This window comes from Rhinopithecus bieti, unplaced genomic scaffold, assembly GCF_001698545.2.
Source record: "Rhinopithecus bieti isolate Rb0 unplaced genomic scaffold, ASM169854v2 scaffold_2254, whole genome shotgun sequence".
Taxonomy (NCBI): Eukaryota; Metazoa; Chordata; class Mammalia; order Primates; family Cercopithecidae; genus Rhinopithecus; species Rhinopithecus bieti.
In genome coordinates, this window is record NW_016803982.1 from 420,277 (window position 1) to 442,107 (window position 21,831).

General features: G+C 39.5%; 1 protein-coding gene across 1 annotated transcript in view; it reads left to right on the forward strand.

Annotated features, from left to right (window-relative positions):
- The first annotated feature begins 6,232 nt into the window (after positions 1 to 6,232).
- Positions 6,233 to 21,831, forward strand: part of LRTM3 (leucine rich repeat transmembrane protein 3) — a 29,563-nt gene continuing 13,964 nt past the window's right edge. Inside the window, 5 exon segments of the mRNA XM_017861556.1 lie at positions 6,233 to 6,463; positions 6,585 to 6,618; positions 6,709 to 6,751; positions 14,775 to 15,893; positions 15,895 to 21,830. Coding sequence (XP_017717045.1) covers positions 6,233 to 6,463; positions 6,585 to 6,618; positions 6,709 to 6,751; positions 14,775 to 15,893; positions 15,895 to 21,830 — 7,363 coding nt within the window.

Genomic DNA, 21,831 nt, shown 5'->3' on the forward strand with positions numbered 1-21,831 from the left:
TTTCCCCTGAGTTGTCTATAAGAAACTACTGTTCCTTATTGATGTAATGGCTTGACATTTGAGGACTGTATAGCTAGCCATATTTGGGGAACATATAACTCCTAGAGAAAGATATGAATGATATATCTACAGCTGAAATGAACATTTAGGAAGAGGTCACATCTGCTCTCCTCCATAGATTTACCACACCTTGCAGGAAAATGTTCAGCCCCTTCAAGTTTGAGATTATAGACAAAGAGCCATTCTGGGTGCCTCTTCTGGTAGGCCCTAATTAATGGCATAGCTGTTGCTGGTAGAGGGTCTTGACTGTAAGTTGTCCAGGTTCTTGACATTTTGAATAAAGAATTGGACAAAATGCACAGCAAAGCAAGGAAAGAGTGAAGCAACGAAAGCATAGATTTATTGAAAATGATAGTACACTCCACAGTGGGCCCAAGCAGTGGCTCAAGAGCCCTGGAGAAGGAATCTTCTGGGGCTCAAACACTCCATAGAGGTTTCCAATTGTCTACTTGGTGTTCACCCCATGTAAATGAAGTGGTGGCCCACAATCAGTCCGATTGCTTGCAGAAAGCAACCAGTTAGAAGCTGAAGTGAAGTTACAAAGTTACACTCCCATGCAAATGTCTGGTTGCAGAAAGCAACCAATTTTGCAACCAGCTTTCAATTTTCCATCTGCTACACAGAAAAGGGGTTTGCAAAGGGAGTAGTAGCCTCTGGTCTTTTTGTTACTTAAGCGTGGAAAGTTGGAATTTTCCTATCAACTTAGTTGTAGGAAGTCAGGGTGAATGGGTCTTAGGTTCCCTGCCTCCAGACCCTATTCTCCTGCCTCATAACCACTCGCCTAGACTAATGCTCTCCACCCATGGGGGACCTTTACCACTTAGGGCAGTGGTCCCCAAATTTTTTGGCACCAGGGACCCATGTCATGGAAGACAATTTTTCCACCTGACTGGGGTGGGAGTGGTGGGGATAGGGATGTTTTCTGGATGAAACTGTGCCATCCCAGGTCATCAGTCATTAGATTCTCATAAGAAGCATGCAACCTATAGATTACCCATATGCACAGTTCATAATAAGATTCCCTGCTCCTATAAGAATCTAATGTCACAGCTGATGTGACAGGAGGCAGAGCTCAGGCAGTAATGCTGGCTTGCCTGCTGTTGGTTCATAGTAGGCCACAGACTAGTACTGGTCTGCAGCCTGGGAGTTGGGGACCCCTGTCTTAGGGGATATTTGGCAATGTCTGGAAATATTTTTGATTGTCATGACTAGGGTTGGGGTGCTACCAGCATTCTGTAGGTAGAAGATTGGGATGTTGCTAAGCATCCTACAATACACAGGACTGCAGCCACAACAAAGAAATAATCCTGTCCAAAATGTCAATAGTGCCCACATTGGGAAGCCTCGTCTTAAACCAAATTTCAGATTATCTGTAAGTCCTTTCTCCGTTACCATTAATTCTTCCATCCCCCTCCTTGATCCATTTGCTTTTTTTAATTATTATTATTTTAGTTTAGTTTAGTTTTTTTTTTTTTTTGAGACTGGAGTGCAGTGGCACAATCTCCGCCTCCCAGGTTCAAGTGATTCTCATGCCTCAGCCTCCTGAGTAGCCGGGATTACAGGTGTGCGCCACCTTGTCCGCTAATTTTTGTATTTTTAGTAGAGACAGGTTTCACCATGTTGGCCAGGCTGGTCTCGAACTCCTGATCTCAAGTGATCCGACTGCCTTGGCCTCCCAAAGTGCTGGGATTACAGGTACGAGCCACCGCGCCCGGCCCAGTTTTATTTTTTTGAGACAGAATTTCACTTCGTCACCTAGACTGGAATGCAATGGCATTATCATACTTCACTGCAACCTTGAACTCCTGGGCTCAAGGGATCCTCCTGCCTCAGCCTCCCAAGTAGCTGGGACTACAGGCGCCTGCCACTGCCCCTGACTACTTTTTTAAGTTATGGTTTTTTTAGAGAGACAGGGTCTCAAATATTTTTGTAGAGAACAGGGTCCTGCTTTGTTGCTGAGACTGGTCTCCAACTCCAGGGCTCAAGCAATCTAACTCAGCCTCCCAAAGTGCTGAGATTACAGGCATGAGCCACCGCACCCAGCCATTTGCTTTCTTTTAGTTGCTAAATCCTGGATTTCAGTATCTTACTCTTCTTTTTACACTACCATCACTCTAATTCAGACCCTTATCAATTCTCTTCTATCACTGCAGTAGCCTAATTGATTTTCCAATTTTATTGTCTCCTTGCTTTGATACACCAGTTGATACTTCTAACTCAGAAACTGTTAGATCTCCGAAGGTGGCTCCACAATAGGGGTCTGTCAACCTTCCTTTCCCAGACTTCACACCTGTAGCCATGCTATAGCTAACATGGACTATATAAATGTTTATAAAATGGAAGAAGTATTTTTTACTCTTCTTCCTACTTTCTTTGTTCATCTTTGCCTGCTACCAAATCCAAATGAGTAGGGGAAAAATTTTTTTTTCCTCTCTTTGCAGCTTTCCTTGAAATTACCCCAAACCGGCCAGGCGCGGTGGCTCAAGCCTGTAATCCCAGCACTTTGGGAGGCCGAGACGGGTGAATCACGAGATCAGGAGATCGAGACTATCCTGGCTAACACGGTGAAACCCCGTCTCTACTAAAAAATACAAAAAACTAGCCGGGCGAGGTGGCGGGCGCCTGTAGTCCCAGCTATTCGGGAGGCTGAGGCAGGAGAATGGCGTGAACCCGGGAGGCGGAGCTTGCAGTGAGCTGAAGTGAGCTGAGATCCGGCCACTGCACTCCAGCCCGGGCAGCAGAGCGAGACTCCATCTCAAAAAAGAAATTACCCCAAACCAAGTATCTCTCCTCAAACTCCTGTAATATCTTCCTCCTTTCTGTGTTAACCGAACTCTACCTTCTCATTAAGTTATTAATATCTCCATCTCACTTATGTTACAGATTCCTTCAAGTTTGGGATTTTTTTTCTGCATCATTGTTAAATGTTAACAAAGATGTTAACAAAACTTTAACAAAGTGTGTTTAAAGCACGTTTTCGTTCCTTGTTCAGTGCTTTACACAATTATTATTCAATACATGTATTAAACTAAGATATTTACAGAAAGAATTTCTAACAATTTTGAACAATCTCTGGCTTTGTGTTGCTATTTTATATATCTAATATTGGGACTTTTCCTGTTAAGAACAAAACCAAGTTCATAATGTCAAAATAGTTCAAAGATGGTAACATTGGTAAATATAATAGGAAGTTTTAAAAAAAAACTTTAATTTTCCTTGTGTTTTCTTGTAGTGTCTGTTTTTTATTACTGTTAGTAATAGGCTTTCTGTGATACTCCTTTTCTTTTTACTCTGTAAGCAAGTAAATCTTGCTTAGCATTTACTTTTGGTGCTGTTCACTTGACATTGGTCTAGGAGGTTTCTAGTCCAAGGGACAGAAGCATTTATGCTGAAAAATAGATAATTATACTTTCGTTAGTAGCAAGTACATAAGTAAAAAACATGACAAAGCCCTAGAGAGAAATAATACTTACCCCTATGTAAACCTACCCATCAGCAGGAGTGGTACGCAGCAGTTCCTTTTCAGTTCTTTAAGAGCTCTTCAGTGAAATACTAATTAGGGATTCAGTGCCATAAAGCTTGGAAAGATCTAAGGAACTAGAGAGAAGAAAATGTTGAAACAATGAATCCCTTTTAAGATAGTTACCATTGAATGATTTAGAGAATTTCTGCAAGTAGGTGAGAGTAACAATTTTTCCAGCTGCTTGATGTTTTTTTTTTTTATTTTTTCCAAGATGGAGTTTCGCTCTTGTCGCCCAGGCTGGAGTGCAATGGCGTGATCTTGGTTCACTGCAACCTCCGACTGCCCAGGTTCGAGCAATTCTCCTGCCTCAGCCTCCTGAGTAGCTGGGATTACAGGCACCTGCCACCACACCCAGATAATTTTGGTATTTTTAGGTAGAGATGGGGTTTCACCACGCTGGCCAGGCTGGTCTTGAACTCCTGACCCCAGGTGATCCGCCTGCCTTGGCCTCCCAAAGTGCCGGGATTATAGGCATGAGCCCCTGCACCGGCCCAGATGCTTAAATTTTATGGGGAAACCCAGGAGACTAAAATCACCTCAATTGTCTTTGTGAGGAGGCGAGTACGGGGAAGGTGTACTTTACTATAGTTCTAGAAAAATCAAGAGGAATTGCTGAAGTTTCTTTCAGAGCCAATGAAGACCTACCAAGCATTCTAAAGGGTGACTCTTTGCAAAGACAAAATTCAAAATAAGAGTCATACTTAAATAAAGATTATAAATACCTGTACGTTGTGGTCCAGGAGACTGGAAGACTGTAAATTCTAACATTTAGAATGTCACTGATCTAATAATCTCCAACGTTCAGGGACAGAGCTGATAATTTTTTTTTTTTTTTTTTTTTTTTTTTTTGAGACAGTGTCTTGCTCTGTTGTCCAGGTGGGAGTGCAGTGGTGGGATCACGGCTCACTGCAGCCTTCACCTCCCAGGCTCAGGCAATCCTCCTACCTCAGACTCCCACGTAACTGGGACTAACTGCAGGCGCACACCACCATGCCTGGCTAATTTTTAAATTTTTGGTAAAGACAGAGGTCCACCTATGTTGCCCAGTACTGGTCTCAAACTCCTGCTCAAGCCACCCACCCACCTCAGCCTTCCGAAGTGCTGGGATTACAGGCATGAGCCAGTTCACCCACCTGAAGTTGTAAATCTTTGTTGCACTTATTTAAACTGATGTGACAGAAAAGGCCTGAACAGTTTACTTCAGTGTAATGAATAATACTTCAGTGTAATGAGTAATACTTCTTTGCTTAACCTACCTTGGATAAGTGAAGTACTAAAAACAAAACAAAAGTGAAGCATTAAAGAATTACATCTGCAAAGGAAGTATTAATTAATTACACCTTCAAAGGAAGAGGACTCTAAATCCAAGGTAGTGTTAACATTTTTCATTACTAGTCCAGACTATCCTGTCTACTTGTGACTAAAATTGTACTTCTCAATAAGCTTCCAGGCCCACCCACTAGACTTTGAAGGAGAGTGGGCAGTACTGTACTTACATCTGCCTCTGTCCCACCCTTAATTCTGACATCGGAAAGGACATCACAAGTAGCTCCTTGAAATCACCGTAGACAGGGTGAAAAGGAAATTCAACAGGAGGTTATTCCAAAGACCCTTTAGTTTTCAGCATATCAATAGATTGTTGAAGGGGAATGCTGCCAATGGACCCTGCTAGCAAAAAGAAATATAAAATGTGTTCTATTTTAAGAGAAAAATCAGGCCCATAAAAGACAAGTCATCATACATTCCACATAGTTGCAATGGGATATACTTAGACCAAAAAAATTATTTGACATTTCTCCGAAATTCAAATTAAATTGGGCATCTAATGTTTTTATTTGCTAAACCTGTCAACCCTATCTATATTCTTTTTTTTTTTTTTTTTGAGACGGAGTCTCACTCTGTCGCCCAGGCTGGAGTGCTGTGGCCGGATCTCAGCTCACTGCAAGCTCCACCTCCCGGGTTCACGCCATTCTCCTGCCTCAGCCTCCCGAGTAGCTGGGACTACAGGCGCTGCCACCTCGCCCGGCTAATTTTTTTATATTTTTTAGTAGAGACGGGGTTTCACCGTGTTAGCCAGGATGGTCTCGATCTCCTGACCTTGTGATCCGCCCGTCTTGGCCTCCCAAAGTGCTGGGATTACAGGCTTGAGCCACCGCGCCCGGCCAACCCTATCTATATTCATTCTAAGAAAGGACTATATTTTCCTGACCACAAAGAAGCATAAAATACACTATTCCTGGTGTTAATAGAAATGGTCATATCAAATGCTTTCTACCAATCCAAATTTATTCTATGTTTATAATAGGGCAGTGACAATCCATGATAGAATTATGTTGCTTTCTATGAAGTTAAGAGAAGGTAATTTTTTGAATTTTAGTAAAAAAACTACTTATACAGTGTACATATCTTACCTATGAACTTTCATTATTGCTCAAGTTGATGTGAGCTCAGTTAAATACCCACTATGACACGTACCTCACTTAACTTAGGCCCAGAGCAGTCACTGCCACACTTGATAAGACACCAAGCAGCACTGGCCAAACGTTGCACATGGTTATGAGTTGGGCATACCAACTTTTTATAATTCAGGGCCTCTGAAATCAAGGACTTTTGAATGAGACACCAGTCTCTTTCACATATTACATTAAAATGTCAAAGCAATATTATTCCTTTAAAAAAGGGGTAGGGGGTGAACTGGAAGATAACACATTTGTGACATTATGGGAATTTCTAGAGTCCTGGGTTATTCAAAATGATTGGATGGCAATTTTCTTTATAATTTTACTAGGAATTATTTTTGAAATAATACTCATGAAAGCTTGTGCATCCTTTTGGAAGAAGTCCGCACTTCCTGAAAAGGGTAGTTCAGATGTCTGGGAGGTAAGAACAAATGGTTGATTTTCCCTTTCCCTAGTTTTCAAAATCAGACATAAGAAAATTTGTAAAATTTTGAACTTTGATACTCAGATTACTCCTCTAACAATTTTTTCCATTAAAATAGAGGGAAGACAGTTGCCCGAAAAGCAGGAAATTTGGTAAGTATTATACAATTTCACATTTTAATATAAAACTTGTTCATCCTGAGCTTTTCTCATTGATACTGTGACTTTTTTATTCCTACTCAGCTCCAGAGAATTGGTCAGTTATTAATCCATCTTCAGGAGAAAGGTATGTGATATATCACATATATATTTTGAAGCTAAATGAAATAGTTGGTTGTGTTCTATTCAAAATGCCTTTACTTCTGAATTTCAGAGAAGGGTTTTCCTAGCTGTTCAACGTCACGATTCAATCTAACATTTACTTTAAATGGCTGCTATGCTCCAAGCTGTGTTAAGGACTTTTTGTATATTACTGAAATTATCCTTCAAGTAGGTAGTATTATTATTGTTTTTACAGATGAGGAAAATAAAGCTTGAAGAGGATAAATGACTTTCTTTCCTACTCTAACACTCTCTCCAATACACCAGTTCTTACAATTCAACTGAAAAGATATTTATTTAGCAATTACTGTGGACCAAGCAAACACTGAGCTAGGTGCTGCATGAGTGACATGAAAGGAGTCTGTAAAATCAGAATTTCTCAGAATTGTAAAGTTATCTCCGTACTAGGGATTAAATACTGACATAATCACGAATCTTGTTGCTATCAATATTTTAATTGTTTTAATTGAAATCCGTTCAACAATTATTAGATATCTACTATAAAGTGGACGCAAACACTGGGATTCAAGCCATAAGATAGTCTCTGTTCTCAAGAAGCTTATATTCTTGTGGAGAAGATGTATACATACAGGAAAATTGCCTTGTGGTATGGTGACACAGTGACATAAATATTAAAACATTTAGGAGATGCCTAAGCCAGCCTAGGGCGTTGGTAATGGCTTCACGAAGAATGTTATGCTGGAGCTGAATTTTAAAGGATTAATGAGCATTAGCCCGAAAAGGACACAGGTTTAGGAGGGTAAGAAAGACATTCCAGGACATGAACAGAAACAGCAGCAATGTGCAAGAAATTACTATTGTTTCAGAGTTGCTTGGAATGTTGAGGTTGAGTCAGGAAGTAGTGGAAGACGAATGTGAAGAGGTAGGTAGGAGTCAGGTCATAAAGGGCTTTCTATACCGTGTTAAGAAGCCCGGATTCAATTCTGTAGATAATAGCCACTAGTGGTGGTTACACATAAGAGTGGCACAGTTTTGTGTTTCAGCTAGATCACTAGTCACTGTGTGATTAGTCGCTGTGTGAATCAGAGGATTACTTGATGTTCCTCTAATTTCTTTTATTTGTCAGGTATAAAAGGACTTTATTCTTTTAATCTGGTTGCTATATTGTCGTATTGGGTACTAGCAACTGTAGTTCTCAGGTGAGTGTCTTGGGAAGCTGTAACAATATCTGGAGGTGTGAGTAGGTAGAACCCTTGTCAGGGCCAGTTGGGAACAGGAATGCCAGCACAAGCTACAGCATGTCAGTAGTGCAATCAGAATAAGTCCAAATGGACAGACCAAGAGTCAGCATTTGAGATATTACAGGGGTTAGGTGTGCTTGGTGACCCAAGATTCACATGTAATTCAAAACCAGAGGATTAACAGGCAAGAGGAATTCACAAGAAGGGATTAAATACATGGAGAAGAAAAAGAATTTTCAGCTTCAGAATCAAGAACACTTTAAAGATTTTCCATCCCTGTGTCCTATTATTCCCTTCCTGCCTGGACAGAAGTTAATCCTTGGGTGACATCTTTCTAGGGAGTGTTAAGGGAAATTCATTGAGAAGAAGAGGTTGGGGTTGGTGTTGAAGGAAAAGGATTAGAGAAAAGATATGGTTCCTATGGCAGCAGCATATTATGGTGAAAAAACACAAAGTTTGAATTTTAAAAAGGTCTAGCTTTATGGCATAGTTCTGCCTCTTTGTTTTTTTGTTTTGTTTTGTTTTGTTTTTTAGCAGAGTTTTGCTCTTGTTGCCCAGGCTGGAGAACAATGGCACGACCTTGGCTCACTGCAACCTCTGCCTCCTGGGTTCAAGTGATTCTCCTGCCTCAGCCACCATAGTAGCTGGGATTACAGGCACCCACCATCACACCTGGCTAATTTTTTGTATTTCTAGTAGAGATGGGGTTTCATCATGTTGGCCAGGCTGCTCTTGAACCCCTGACCTCAGGTGATCCACCTGCCTTGGCCTCTCAAAGCACTGGGATTACAGGCATGAGCCACCGCACCCAGCCCTGTAGTTCTACCTCTTAATGATGGCATGGCCTTGGGCTAAGGACTTAAACTCACTATACCTCCATTTTATTTTATTTTTTTTAATTTTTGAACTAAGGATTAGAAGAATTACCTCTTAGGAATATCATGACAATTAGTTGAAATAATATGTGTAACATAGTGGCTCACGCCTGTAATCCCAGCACCTTGGGAGGCCAAGGTGGGTGGATAACTTGAGGTCAGGAGTTTGAAACCAGCCTGGCCAACATGGTGAAACCCCATCTCTACTAAAAATACAAAAATTAGCCAGGTGTGGTGGCATGCACCTGTAATCCCAATGACTCAGGAGGCTGAGAATGGCTTGAACCTGGGAGGCGGAGGTTGCAGTGAGACGAGATTGTGCCACTGCACTCCAACCTGGGAGACAAAGCAAGACTCCAGCTAGAAAGGAAAAATATATATGTGTGTGTGTGTGTGTGTGTGTGTGTGTATACGTGTGTATATATGTATATATATGTGTGTATATATATACACACACACATACACACATATATTTTATATATATGAATTCTTTTTTTGGAAAAGAACTATGTTTGGAACAGCGTATTTTATTTTTAATCATTGACACCTTCAAATAATTTTATTTCATTTAATTTTTTTAAATTTCTTCAAAAAAAAAACCAAGATACATGTGCAGAACGTGTAGGTTTGCTACATAGGGATACGTGTGCCATGGTGGTTTGCTGCACCTATTGACCTGTCCTCTAAGTTTCCTCCCCTCATCCCCCATCCCTGAAAAGGCCCTGGTGTATGTTGTTCCCCTCCCTGTGTCTATGTGTTCTCATTGTTCAGCTCCCACTTAGGAGTGAGAACATGTGGTGTTTGGTTTTCTGTTCCTGTGTTAGTTTGCTGAGAATGATGGCTTCTAGCTTCATCCATGTCCCTGTAAAGGCCATGATCTCATTCTTTTTATGGTTGCATAGTATTCCATGGTGTATATGTACCACATTTTCTTTATCCAGTCTATCATTGATGAGCATTTGGGTTGGTTCCATGTGTTTGCTATTGGAAATAGTGGGACAGCATCTTAATAAATTATTTTGAAATAGAAGGGTATATTGACCGAAACCTAAGCATCAGAATGGTTAAAATGTACTGCATTAGAGATGGAGTGGATTTTATCTTGCTTATGAAATAGGACAAAGGAGAAAGGGGTAGCAGGGGGGCAAAGGGGAGCAGAACAGAAGGAGTTGCAAGTGTAGTGCTATGAGGCTTAGGACTGAGTGGCATAAAGATGAGACCACCACTCAGTATCTGAAATCTGGGGACTCCACCTGACCAGGTATAGTCTCAGTAAGCAAACCAAACGGCTGACCTTATATCAGATTTTGGGGAATGGTTTGTTTTAGGGTTGGCCTTATTCATAGACGCATGCTTGAGTGAGAATCTGCCACTAGTCACCTGACTCTCAAAGCTTAAACTTGTCACTGACTGGTTGGTTTCAGAAGTGCGTTTCCTGAAGGGAGTTATCGTTGATAGATAAAACAGTTTAGAAGCAGACTTGGTGTTTATTTGTTACTATGACTATAGGGTTGCCATTGATTGATTGACAACTGATTCTGGTACTGGTTACCATGGCTCTAGTACTCTCACTCTTTTCCTAGGAGAATGAGGAGTTATTTTTAAAATCTCAAAGGCCAATTAAGATTCCTTGGTGGGGAGAGGCCAAAGGACATCTCACAAATGAGGAGACGTACCTAATGTTTAAATGGGAGCCCTTTGCATGACTGTAGTCAACTCTCTCCTGCTTCTGCCTCCAAGTCTTCACTAAAATCAGTCACATCTATGAGTGGTTTGTGTATGAGGGATTTTTTTCTCCTCACTGAAACTGAGGAAAGAGTTGGGTCAGTTTGTTGTTAGCAATCAGAAGCCTGGAGGTGGAGATAGTCATTCAGCAACTACTTACTGATTGCCTACTCTGTGTCAGGCATTGCTGTAGGCCCTTGAGACTCATCAGCAAATAAAACAGTGTGTGGGGGTGAGAGAGGGTCAGACAATAAATGACAACATAATACATAAATTACATGTCAGAAGGTAACATGAGAAATTAGAGAGAACTGTGCTGACCAGGCATAGTCTCAATGAGCAAAGCGAACTGCTGATCTTACATTGGATTATCGAATTTTGGGAAATGGTTTGCTGCAAGGTTTTTTTGTTTTGTTTTGTTTGTTTTGTTTTTGGAGATGGAGTCTCATTCTGTTGCCCAGGCTGGAGTGCAATGGCACAATCTTGGCTCACTGCAACCTCCACCTACTGGGTTCAAGCAACTCTCCTGCCGCAGGCTCCCAAGTAGCTGGGTCTACAGGTGCATGCCACCACACCCGGCTACTTTTTGTATTTTTAGTAGAGTTGGGGTTTCACCATGTTGGCTAGGCTGGTTTCAAACTCTGATGTCAAGTGATCCACCTGCTTCGGCCTCCCAAAGACCTGGAATTGATTAGCAGGTGTGAGCCACCCTGCCCAGCCTGCTTTAGCATTTTCTTACGTTAGGATTAGATCATGCCCATTCCTAAACTAATCACTCAGAAATGGGATTACTATATTAGACTGAGCCTAATAATCTGAGGTAGAACAGGTGTTGGAGAGTAGACATCATGATCATCCAACCCAAAATTTTGTCTTAGTTGAAGAACAGACTTTACTACCAAATATTATATACTAAAAGTAATAAGCAGATAGCAAAGATGTGTATACAGTCTGTATTAGATTGCTGGGGCTGCCATAACAACGTATCACAAATTAGGTGGCATTAAATAACAGAAATTTATTTTCTCAAGGTTCTGAAGGCTGAAAGGCTTGGTTTTTCCTGACGTGTTTCTCCTTGACTTGCAGATGGCCAGTTTCTTGCTGTGTGCTCACATGCTCTTCTCTTTCTTTTTTTTTTTTTTTTTTTTTTACTTTAAGTTCTGGGATACATGTGCAGCACATGCAGGTTTGTTACATAGGTAGACATGTGCCATGGTGGTTTGCTGCACCTATCAACCTGTCATCTAGGTTTTAAGCCCAGCGTGCTTTAGATATTTGTCCTAATGCTTTCCCTCCCCTTGCCCCCCACCCCCTGACAAGCCCCTTTGCATGATGTTCCCCTCCTTTTGTCCACGTGTTCTCATTGTTCAACTCCCACTTAGGAGTGAGAACATGCAGTGTTTGGTTTTCTGTTCCTGTGTTAGTTTGCTGAGAATGATGGTTTCCAGCTTCATCCATGTCCCTGCAAAGGGCATGAACTCATTCTTTTAATGGCTGCATAGTATTCCATGGTGTATATATGCCACATTTTCTTTATCCAGTCTATCATTGATGGGCATTTGCGTTGGTTCCATGTCTTTGCTATTGTTAATAGTGCTGCAATAAACACACATGTGCATCACATGCTCGTTTCTCTGTATGTGCATGTCCATGGTGTCTCTGTGTCCAAATTTCCTCTTCTTACAAGGGCACCAGTCATATTGGATTAGGGCCCCACTCTAAATAAAGACATCAGTTAACTTAATCACATTTTGATGGCCTTATCTCCAAATACGGATTAAGGCCCACCCATATGACCTCATTTAACTTTAATAACCTATTTAAAGTCCATGTCTACAAATATGGTCACATTCTGAGATCCTGGGGTTAGGACTTCAACATATGAATTTTAGAGAGACACAATTCAGCCTATAAAATAGCCTATATATTAGAGGTTAATAAGTGCTCTAAAAATTGAGAGAACTTGAAAACTAACATATTTTAAATATTTATCTAATATTTTTGTGTTATCTATGAAAAAACAAAATCATTAGTATAGCCTGAAATACCCCAAATTCTAATTAACCAAATCCAGATTAATGAGATTTCATTGTGTCAACTGAAGAATGATGGTTTTGAAAAGAATGATGGTGTTCATAAAGGATTGCAGCCTGTAGGATAGCCATTCTGACAGACTGGGAAGCATAGCCTCCTGTCAGAAGCCAGACACAGGCCATTGGAAGGCAGGAAGAATAAGACAGGAAATCATGCTGAATGAGGTGGATAATACTTATAGTCAATAAGCTGTAGGAGGAATCATGAATATTTATGAAAGGAGAAATGTGTGCATGAGCAATTGAGCTTCATTCCTCTCCATGGAACTCATGTTCAGAAAATGGCAGCTTTAGCATGATATGAGCATGGAGTTTTTGGCCCTCTGAAATCAAAAGGTGAAGCCAGGGACATGAAAACCCCCACTGCACATCCTCCCTAGACTGGGCAGAACCACTCTGTGGTTGGTGGTCTCTTATCAGGAAGGAATGCTAGCTGGTTGTTTCGTTGAAAGCAGAAGTGAGGGGCAGCATCAGGTCACTGGTTGATATCAAGGATGGTACAAGCCTTTCCAAAGGGCTGTTCTGTTTACCCTTAGGAAAGAAAGCCTAATGGTAGCGAGGGAGGGAGGTAGTATACTAAGGCCTGTCTGACCTCCCATCCCATCATGGTCAGGAATTCATTTTTCAAGATTTCTTTGGGGTCCACTTGGCCAAGAGGACCTCCATTCAGTCATTTGTGAGACTTAGCATTTCATTTTTAATTCTCAGTTCTATAAGTAATCATTTAGCATAAATAATTTTTTGCGGTTGAGTAGATCATGATGGATTTCATATGCTGCCTTCACTACTTTGATTGAGGGGTATTTAAAAGTAAAGTCACACTTACAGTAAAGTAAGAGGTAATCTGTGTTCCCCAAACAAATAGCTACTAGAATGATCTCACCTAGTTTATATGAATTTCAGTTTTTGATTTTAGGCTTGCTCATCCATCAAACAGTGACTCTCAATATTTATCATGTATCAGAATCAGCTGGAGAGCTTATTAAAACTCAGATTTTTTGACCCTGCCTTCAGAACTTCAGATACCATAGTGCTGGGATGGAACGAAAGAATGTGCATTTCAAATAAGTTTCCAGGTGTATTATCAGGGTTCTCCAGAGAAACAGAACCAGTAGGTTATGTGTGTGTGTGTGTGTGTATGTGTATATATATATATAGAGAGAGAGAGAGCGTAAGAGATATATTTTAAAGAATTGGCTCAAGCAATTATGGTGACTAGCAAGCCTAAAATGTGCAGTTTAAGTCAAAAGGCTGTCTGCTGACAGAATTTCCTCTTGCTGGAGTATGTCAGAGGGTTGAGGTATCGGTCTTTTGTTCTATCCAGGCCTTTAACTGATTGGATCATGCCCACCCACATTAGGAAGAACAATCTGCTTTTCTCACAGTTCACTGATATAAATGTTAATCTCATCCAAAACACCCTCAGAGAAACATCCAGAATAATGTTTGACCATATCTCTGGACATCACTGCCCAGCCAAATTGACAAATAAAATTAACTATCACACCAGATGATGCTGATGCTGTTGGTCTGAGCACTTCTTAGACTGAGACTAATCATTTGAGGTACATGGGTGTTGTCACATCATCCATGATCGTTACTCCAGCCCAAAATTGTACTGAGACGTGCTTCCCTAAAATGTAGGCTTTTCTGTTGATCCCAAAGAACTGTTAACATAATCTGGATTTATTTACAGACAGTTAGTTTATACTATTGGTATGTTTTTTATTTTTTTAAGAATGTTTTCTTTTTGTGAAAACTTTCATATAGAGAACAGAAAAGATGTTCCTTGTAAAAGAATATAATCTTAATCCAGCAACTTTGACCCACTCCTGTCAAAATAGACTTTTAGAGATGCTAAGGTATATTCTCTGAGATATATAATTGATTTACTTCACTTTTTCAGTCAATTAGTTTATTAAGTGAGAAGAACTAGGTAATGAATTGTTTTGTATTATGGATAATGGTTTTCCAATTTATCTCTATACTGATCTGTTTTCATACACTATGCTGCATTTTCTTGAATCTGGAAGGTAATTCTTATATGAAATATATCCTAGTATTCATTTGTACACTGTTTTCTTATATTTCAGAGTTGGTACCTTTTCAGAGAAAAGAATTACTTCATCGCTTACATCTGAAGAAAAGGAATGTAACTTTGAAGATAGAATTTTATTCTCACATGAAATAATACGGTCAGGTACTAGTGAAAGTGAAGATCAAGTAAGTCACTCTAGTGGAAGTCATGTGCCATCTTCAAATGGAACCAGCTCATCTTTGCCATTGTTTTATTCAGAAGTAGAGGAAATGTATCTAAGCCATACAGAGCATCCGGACAGTGAATGTGAAACAATACAATTTTCCTCCAAGAAATTGTTTTCAATGATGAAAACCAACAAAAACAAAAATTCTGAATTTTCTTCTGATCTTAGCTTTTCAGCCTCTAGATTAGCTGTAGAAATTGAAGATCTAGATGTGGCACCTTGCCCTCTTGCCCACTTATTTCTTTCTAGAGATCAAGTTAGACTTCTGGAAGAAAATGTGAGAAATCAAATTCCTTCAAAACCCAAAACTAAGTTAGGGATTAGAACTACTTATCAATGCTCAAGATCTCAAGAGCCCTTGAATCAGAATCAACCTTCTGTTGGAATGGTTATTTCTGTCCAAGCACAGGATTCTCTTCCAGGACAAAATGCTTTTCAGAATCAATGTCTTTATGAAGTCCAATTTACTAGTCAAACCCAATATATAAATCATAACCAAGAATCAGTTAACAGCCAGCCTGATAGCAAGGCCAGCAACTTTGCCCAACCTGAAGATGTGATGAGGAAGCCATTTTCTAGCAGCACACAAGACTCCTTCCAGTCCCAAGATTTGGATAGGAACCAACATTTTGTTAAAATTCCATCAATTGTTGAGGCACAATATTCAGTAAAGGGCCTGGAGTCTAATGAGCACTTAGGTGAGGATCAGCATTCTGTTTGGTTTATAAATTCAAACAAGATTAAATATTCAATTAAGGGGCAAGACACTATTTTTAAGAATGCTGAATTTCTAGTTTTAACTCTGAATCCAAATTTAGTTACCGAAGATATGCCACAACTAAGGAGTGTAAAACCACAAGGCCAGCAACAAATTGTTTCACCAGAATTAAACCAGGATTCTGTACATAGCTCAGTGCCTCTTTTGTCTACCATTAAAGGGCAGAAAATAGAAGAAAACACCAGACAGTAAAAGCAAACTCAGTCTTAACATTCCATCTCTAAAAGCCAAAAAAACACCAACTTCACAAGTATTTCAAATCACAGTATGTCACACGTTAAAAAATAGGAATGAGTTAGGATGCAAGAATAACACTGAGAAGAAAGAATTACATGAAAGGAAAGACATATCAGATATAGCTTTGCATCTTATTTCTATTTCCAAGCTTATTCTGCCTTATGTTAAAAATTATTCCAGAAAACAACTACTGAAAGTCATGCCGAGTTTAATAAAATGTGGACATTTTCTGCAGAAGCAAAATAAGTCACCAGATACAGAGAAAATCAGTTATGCAGGTCCTCTTGAGGAGACAGGAATCTCAGGTATTACTAAAAAGGAAGAGGAGTATGACAAAGAAAACAAAGGACTAAAAAATATTTCACCAAAAATGTTACCTCAGCTAGAACAATCCTTCATGGTCAACACTGTTCAACTAAAAGCACCTTGTTTACTAGTAGAAACAAATGGGAAGAGTAACGAATCTCTTAAAGACTCAATTACTCAAGCAAAGGGAATTGGTATTACGGAATTTCATGCTCCAAATAGTAAAAAACCATTTGATCTGCATATTCCAAATCACAAGACATCTTTAGAAGAAGCCATATCAAAACCTATGCAGAAACTTGTTTTCTCTCCCGAAATGGAATCAAACAATAGAATGAAAATACCAGAGGACCTACAAAGTTCAGAGAATTCCTGTCTTCAACTTTCAAATGGAGGGGAGTTACCAACCAGTACACCAAAAATGCAAAGGTGCTTTCCAAGGGGAAACACACAGAAACGAAAAGATTTTTTGGAACTTGTTCTGGAGTTGTCAAATGTCCATTTGGTCATTTCCCTAGGAAGCAAAATGCATAAAAGCAGTGAAGAATTAGAAGCCATAAAAATTCAAGTGAGTGCAGAAAGTGTAAATCTGAAGGAAAATACACCATTGATACTTAATGTTACAGAAGACAGTGACCTACGTGAAAGTGAGGAACTAGAATGCAACACTGGAAGTAACATAACAAATATGCACCAAGATAAAGAAACGTCTGATGCATTTCACAGTGCCACTTACACTAACATTTCTCAACTACCTGATACAGAAACACATAGCAGATTAAAAGCCAAGGCAGATACATTAAGAATAATAAGGCTCAGTCATTCAGCATCAAGGCAAGAGAAATTACCAGATAAGAAGGAAACACAGAATGCAGAACACATTGATAACAGCTCTACATTTAAAAAGCCACAAAAATGTGATAGAAAGGAACAGGAGAAAGAAGCAAATTCAGAGGTGACACAAGGCTTCAGGTTCAGCGTACATCTAAAGCAAAAGCCCAAATACATCAAATTTGAAATGGAACAGATCAGTTCAGGAAGTAAAGCCCCAAATAAAGAGCAAGAGGTCCAACTACAAAATCTTTCTACACAAAGTATTTTGGAGACTAGTCCATGCCCGATGATGGATTCATTTCAAGTTGAGAAGGTGAAGCAAAGCACAGATAGACTTACAGACAGAGAGGGTGCCAGAGATCCAAAGAATCCACTTACAATACCAGAGAACTTGCCAGTTGGTGAACTTTTAAGTGAAACAACAGAGTATAGTGTCCCATTTGGTGGAAACCTCCAAAAGACAATGGAGAGTCATATTGTAGAAGAAAAGGAAGATGTAAAAAGATATTTACCTGCAGTTGCCCTGGGGTCTTTCAATAACCACTTGCTTACTTTACCATATTTTAAAAGGCAGGAAATTAAAAAAAAATTATCAGAAACAAAAAGTGCACTCAGTGTCAAATATGTAATTATGAAAGTAAAGAAACCAGCAATTTCACTGATGCCTTATATCAATATATGTGGTACTCCAAACCACAAGAAAAAAATGGGAGGCAATTTTGAAATTATAATTAAACAGATACTGCAAGATAAAATTGTGGCAGGTATGCTTCTGAATGTTATTTACCCTCATATGTCTATTTTGCCTAATACTAGAATGCATAGCAGATTAAATGCAGAGAATCACAGTCATATCAAGCTAGTCCAAGAGGAATCCCAAATTGAAAGGGAAGAAAAGTATCCATATTTCATTAATAAGGGAAATGAATCCCAAAACATACTAGATGCTAAATTGCAAGATGAAGTAAAAGGTGTTAAAGAAACTCTACCAAAAGCAGTCCTGCATGATAGCTGGAACGTTGGACTTGATGCATATCTAGCTAAGGAGACTAAAACAGAGAAAGAAATGCATCAACCAATACCATTCACAGAAACTATTATGAAGTCTGTTGTGTCTCCCATAATGGAACCATCTCATGTTGAGAATGTGAAGAGTACTCAAACAACACAAACAGGCTGCAAATGCACTGCACATTCAGAGATGCCTTCTCCAATATCGGGAAAATTGCTGATTGGAGACCCTTTCAACCAAACAAGAGAAAATGATGTTCCAAGTAATGGAAGTGATACAAGAGAAATGGGTTACTGTTTTGCAGAAAAAAAGACAGAAATACCAAAAGATTTACCAGCAACTTCGCTAGAGTCTTTCAATTACTGCATGCCTGTTTTATCTTGTTCTAAAGTGATGAAAAAGAGAGTAACATTTTCTCTCACAACAAGTACGGTGAAGCCCAAATGTGTAAATAAAAAGGCTGTGAAGCCATCAATCTCAGAGACAGTCAGTGTCACAAGCCACAGAAAGAAATCAGAATTAGACTTTAAGACTAAGTTTAAAAAGTTAAATCAAACTAAAGGATTTGTACCTGAATGTGTAAATACCCTTTGCTCTCCAATGCATGGCAGATTGCAGACAGAGTTCTGTCTCCCTGCGTCTCAATTAAAGCAAGGAGAAACAGTAGATAAGACATACATTGATGTCTTTGCTAAGAGTAGTATATCCCATGACAGAGAGGAAAAATTGCAAGATGGAGAGGAAGAGGAACAGAAAGTTTTATTAGAAGCAGCACCACAGCTGAGTCAGCAGCTGGGGTCTGATGCGGGTCAAATGAAGGAAATCCATCTTGAATCAGACCCAGTGCTGAACTGTTTAACAATGGAGCTACCTATTAATGGACAAAGTTTGCAGCACCAAACAGGTTTTAAACAAACTACTTTAGAGACTAGTCTCCAAATGGGTCCTTTAGAAGCTGAAGAACTACCAAAAGTCAACAAAACAGAAAATGACATAAAAGTCCCTGTGGGTCGTAAGATTCCACCTCCCAAAGCTTTACAGACTCCGGAGAATAGCCATGGCTTCATACTCAATGCATATCAGAAGGATAATGAGTTTGTCAAATCAGATGAGGAACTGAAGCAACCAGGAAATACAAATATTCAGGTACAACCACAAAAGCATTTTACACAAACTATTTTGGAGTCTACTTCATGCCCTACATTGGATCAATTTCAATTTGAAAAGGTAGAGAGTTATGTTAGGCTTTCACCTCTAAAGTCAGGGGAAGCAAAGGTTGATGAAATCATATTTTATGCAAGAGAAGGTGGTATCTCATCTGATTCTAGCCATCAAAAGGAACAAGCTGCTGGTAGTGAAAAGAAAGAGACAGTGATTTTTGATTCCTGCATGCCTGCTTTATCTACACCTAAAAGGAAGAGAAACTTAAAACAATTTTCAGACATGAAAACTTTAGTGAATCCCAAATGTGGAATTATAAAGGCAAAGAAGCCATCAATTTCATACATGCTCAATATCAAGGCTGGTGCTGGTCCAAACCATAGAAAAGAACTGAGCTGTAACTTGACAACCAAAATGAAAGAAGTGCATCAAGGCAAAAAGGGAGCAGATGAAACATATGCTTTCCTGACTATGACACCTGACATTAACAAGTATGGCAAGGTAGAAACAGAGAAAGACACGCTAAGAGGAAAAAGACTCAGTTCTACTCAAGTAAAGCAAGATACATCTCCACATGAAGATAGTATTACTTCACATAACATTAAAGAAACCCGTCTTCAAGATGAAGAGCAAGAAGAAAGGGAACCGGAGGCATTGTTAAAAGTAATTCCACAGCACCTGCAACATTTCATATTCCATTCAGGTCAGAGGAAGGATCTTGACTTTCACAAATTAGAAGACCAAGGAAGAAGGAAAATTCTGTTTGTTACCAAACAAGATGTCCCACAACAACTTCAGCCTGCAGAGCCAATACAAGGAGAGGAGACAAAGAAATGCTTCTGGATTCAAAATGGCACAGTATGCACATTAAATTCAAAACTTCTTCCTCTAAAATCAGAGGACCCACTAAACAGTGAAGTTTTAATTGGTGCAATAAAACGTGGTGTACCAACTGATAGGAAAGGTGTGGGGGAACGGCACAATTCAGGTAAAGGGGAAAAGGCAGAGTTTAATAAAGATCTACAAGCAGCCATCCTGGAGTTACAGAATTCACCACATGGTGGGGAGGCACAGAAGGCCAATTTGACTGATATGGAAAGCGAATCTAGCAATGCAATGAACATGAATGTACAACATGAAAAGGAAGATAAAAATACTCAAAAAATGTTACCAGAATCAGTTCCATGCTATAGTCAACACCTCAGTTTCAGTACACATCAAATGAAAGATCCTGACCCTTGCAAATCAGGATCTGAACCGAAGAGTCCTGAAGGCAGAAGTTCTTGGAATTTGTCTCATATAATGCAAAAAACAGAGCAAGAAATACACTTTAGAGAAACTGTTTTAGAGCCTATTTCTGGTTACATGATGAAACAGAGTCCTCATATGCAAGAAGAAATAAAATGTGTGGTAGGTCTAAAGATTCCATTTCCCAAAACAGGGAAATCAGAAATTGGTTCAATACCACATGATACCCCTTGGGATGAAAATCCTAGAAGGAAATGGGATAGTTCTATTTCTGAGAAAACTGCATGGAATCCAAAAAACTTACGAACAGTCTTAAAACCTTTAGATTTCTCCAGTCTCATGTCATCTGAATATGAAAGTCGGAGCTATACATTAGAGTTTATAAGCAAGAAAAGTATAACGAGTCCCAAACGTGTAACTTTGAAGACAAAGCAACTACCAATTTCGCAGTTGTTTAATATCATAAGACATTCTACAGAAAACCACAGAAAGAAAAAACAGCACCGCTTTAAGTACAAGATGAAAGGGAGGCAATGGTATACAAGTATAGGAGAGGCATTACTCAGTGCCACTGAATATGCTAAGAGTCCACCATCCAAATCAATGATTGATAAACTCTTATTCAATACAGCAGCAAGGGGCACTCTGTCTAACAGAACACACCAACAAAATCTGGATGGTCATACTACAGAGGAAAAGGAAGAGGTACAAGAAAATGTAGCTGCAAGTTCCTTGGGTCCTTTAGATTTCTTTATGCCTGTTTTATCTGACTCAAAAAACCAGACAAACCCAGTACAGTTATCAGAAAGGAAAACTTCATTGAATCCCAAATGTTTAACTATGAAGGAAAAGAAATCACCAATTTCACAGATACATAAAATCAATAGACACTTTACTACAAAACATAGGAAGAAACTTGAATCCAATTTAAAAACCAAACTGAAAGCAATGTGGCAAGGTGAAGATGTGACTGATACATTTCCAAATACCATTTCCTTCACTCCAGATACCTCTGACATTAAAAGGCAAAGCGGATTCCAAACAGAGATAGACAAGAGAATATCAGGGTTAAGTCATACACAACCAACACAAATAGAGTCACTAGCTGAAGGGATAGCCAGGCGCTCTGACAAGAGAAGGACTTGCAGCTCGGTAAAGGGAGCAAAACTGCATGATAGAGGAAGTGGGGAAAAGAAGCAAGAACATCTTACAGAAACGGATCCATTCTATGCAGAAAACTTCATGGCAAAGACACATCTTAGAAAGGATCCTCATCTTGGTAAATCAGAAGATGTGCTTTTGGGAGAAAC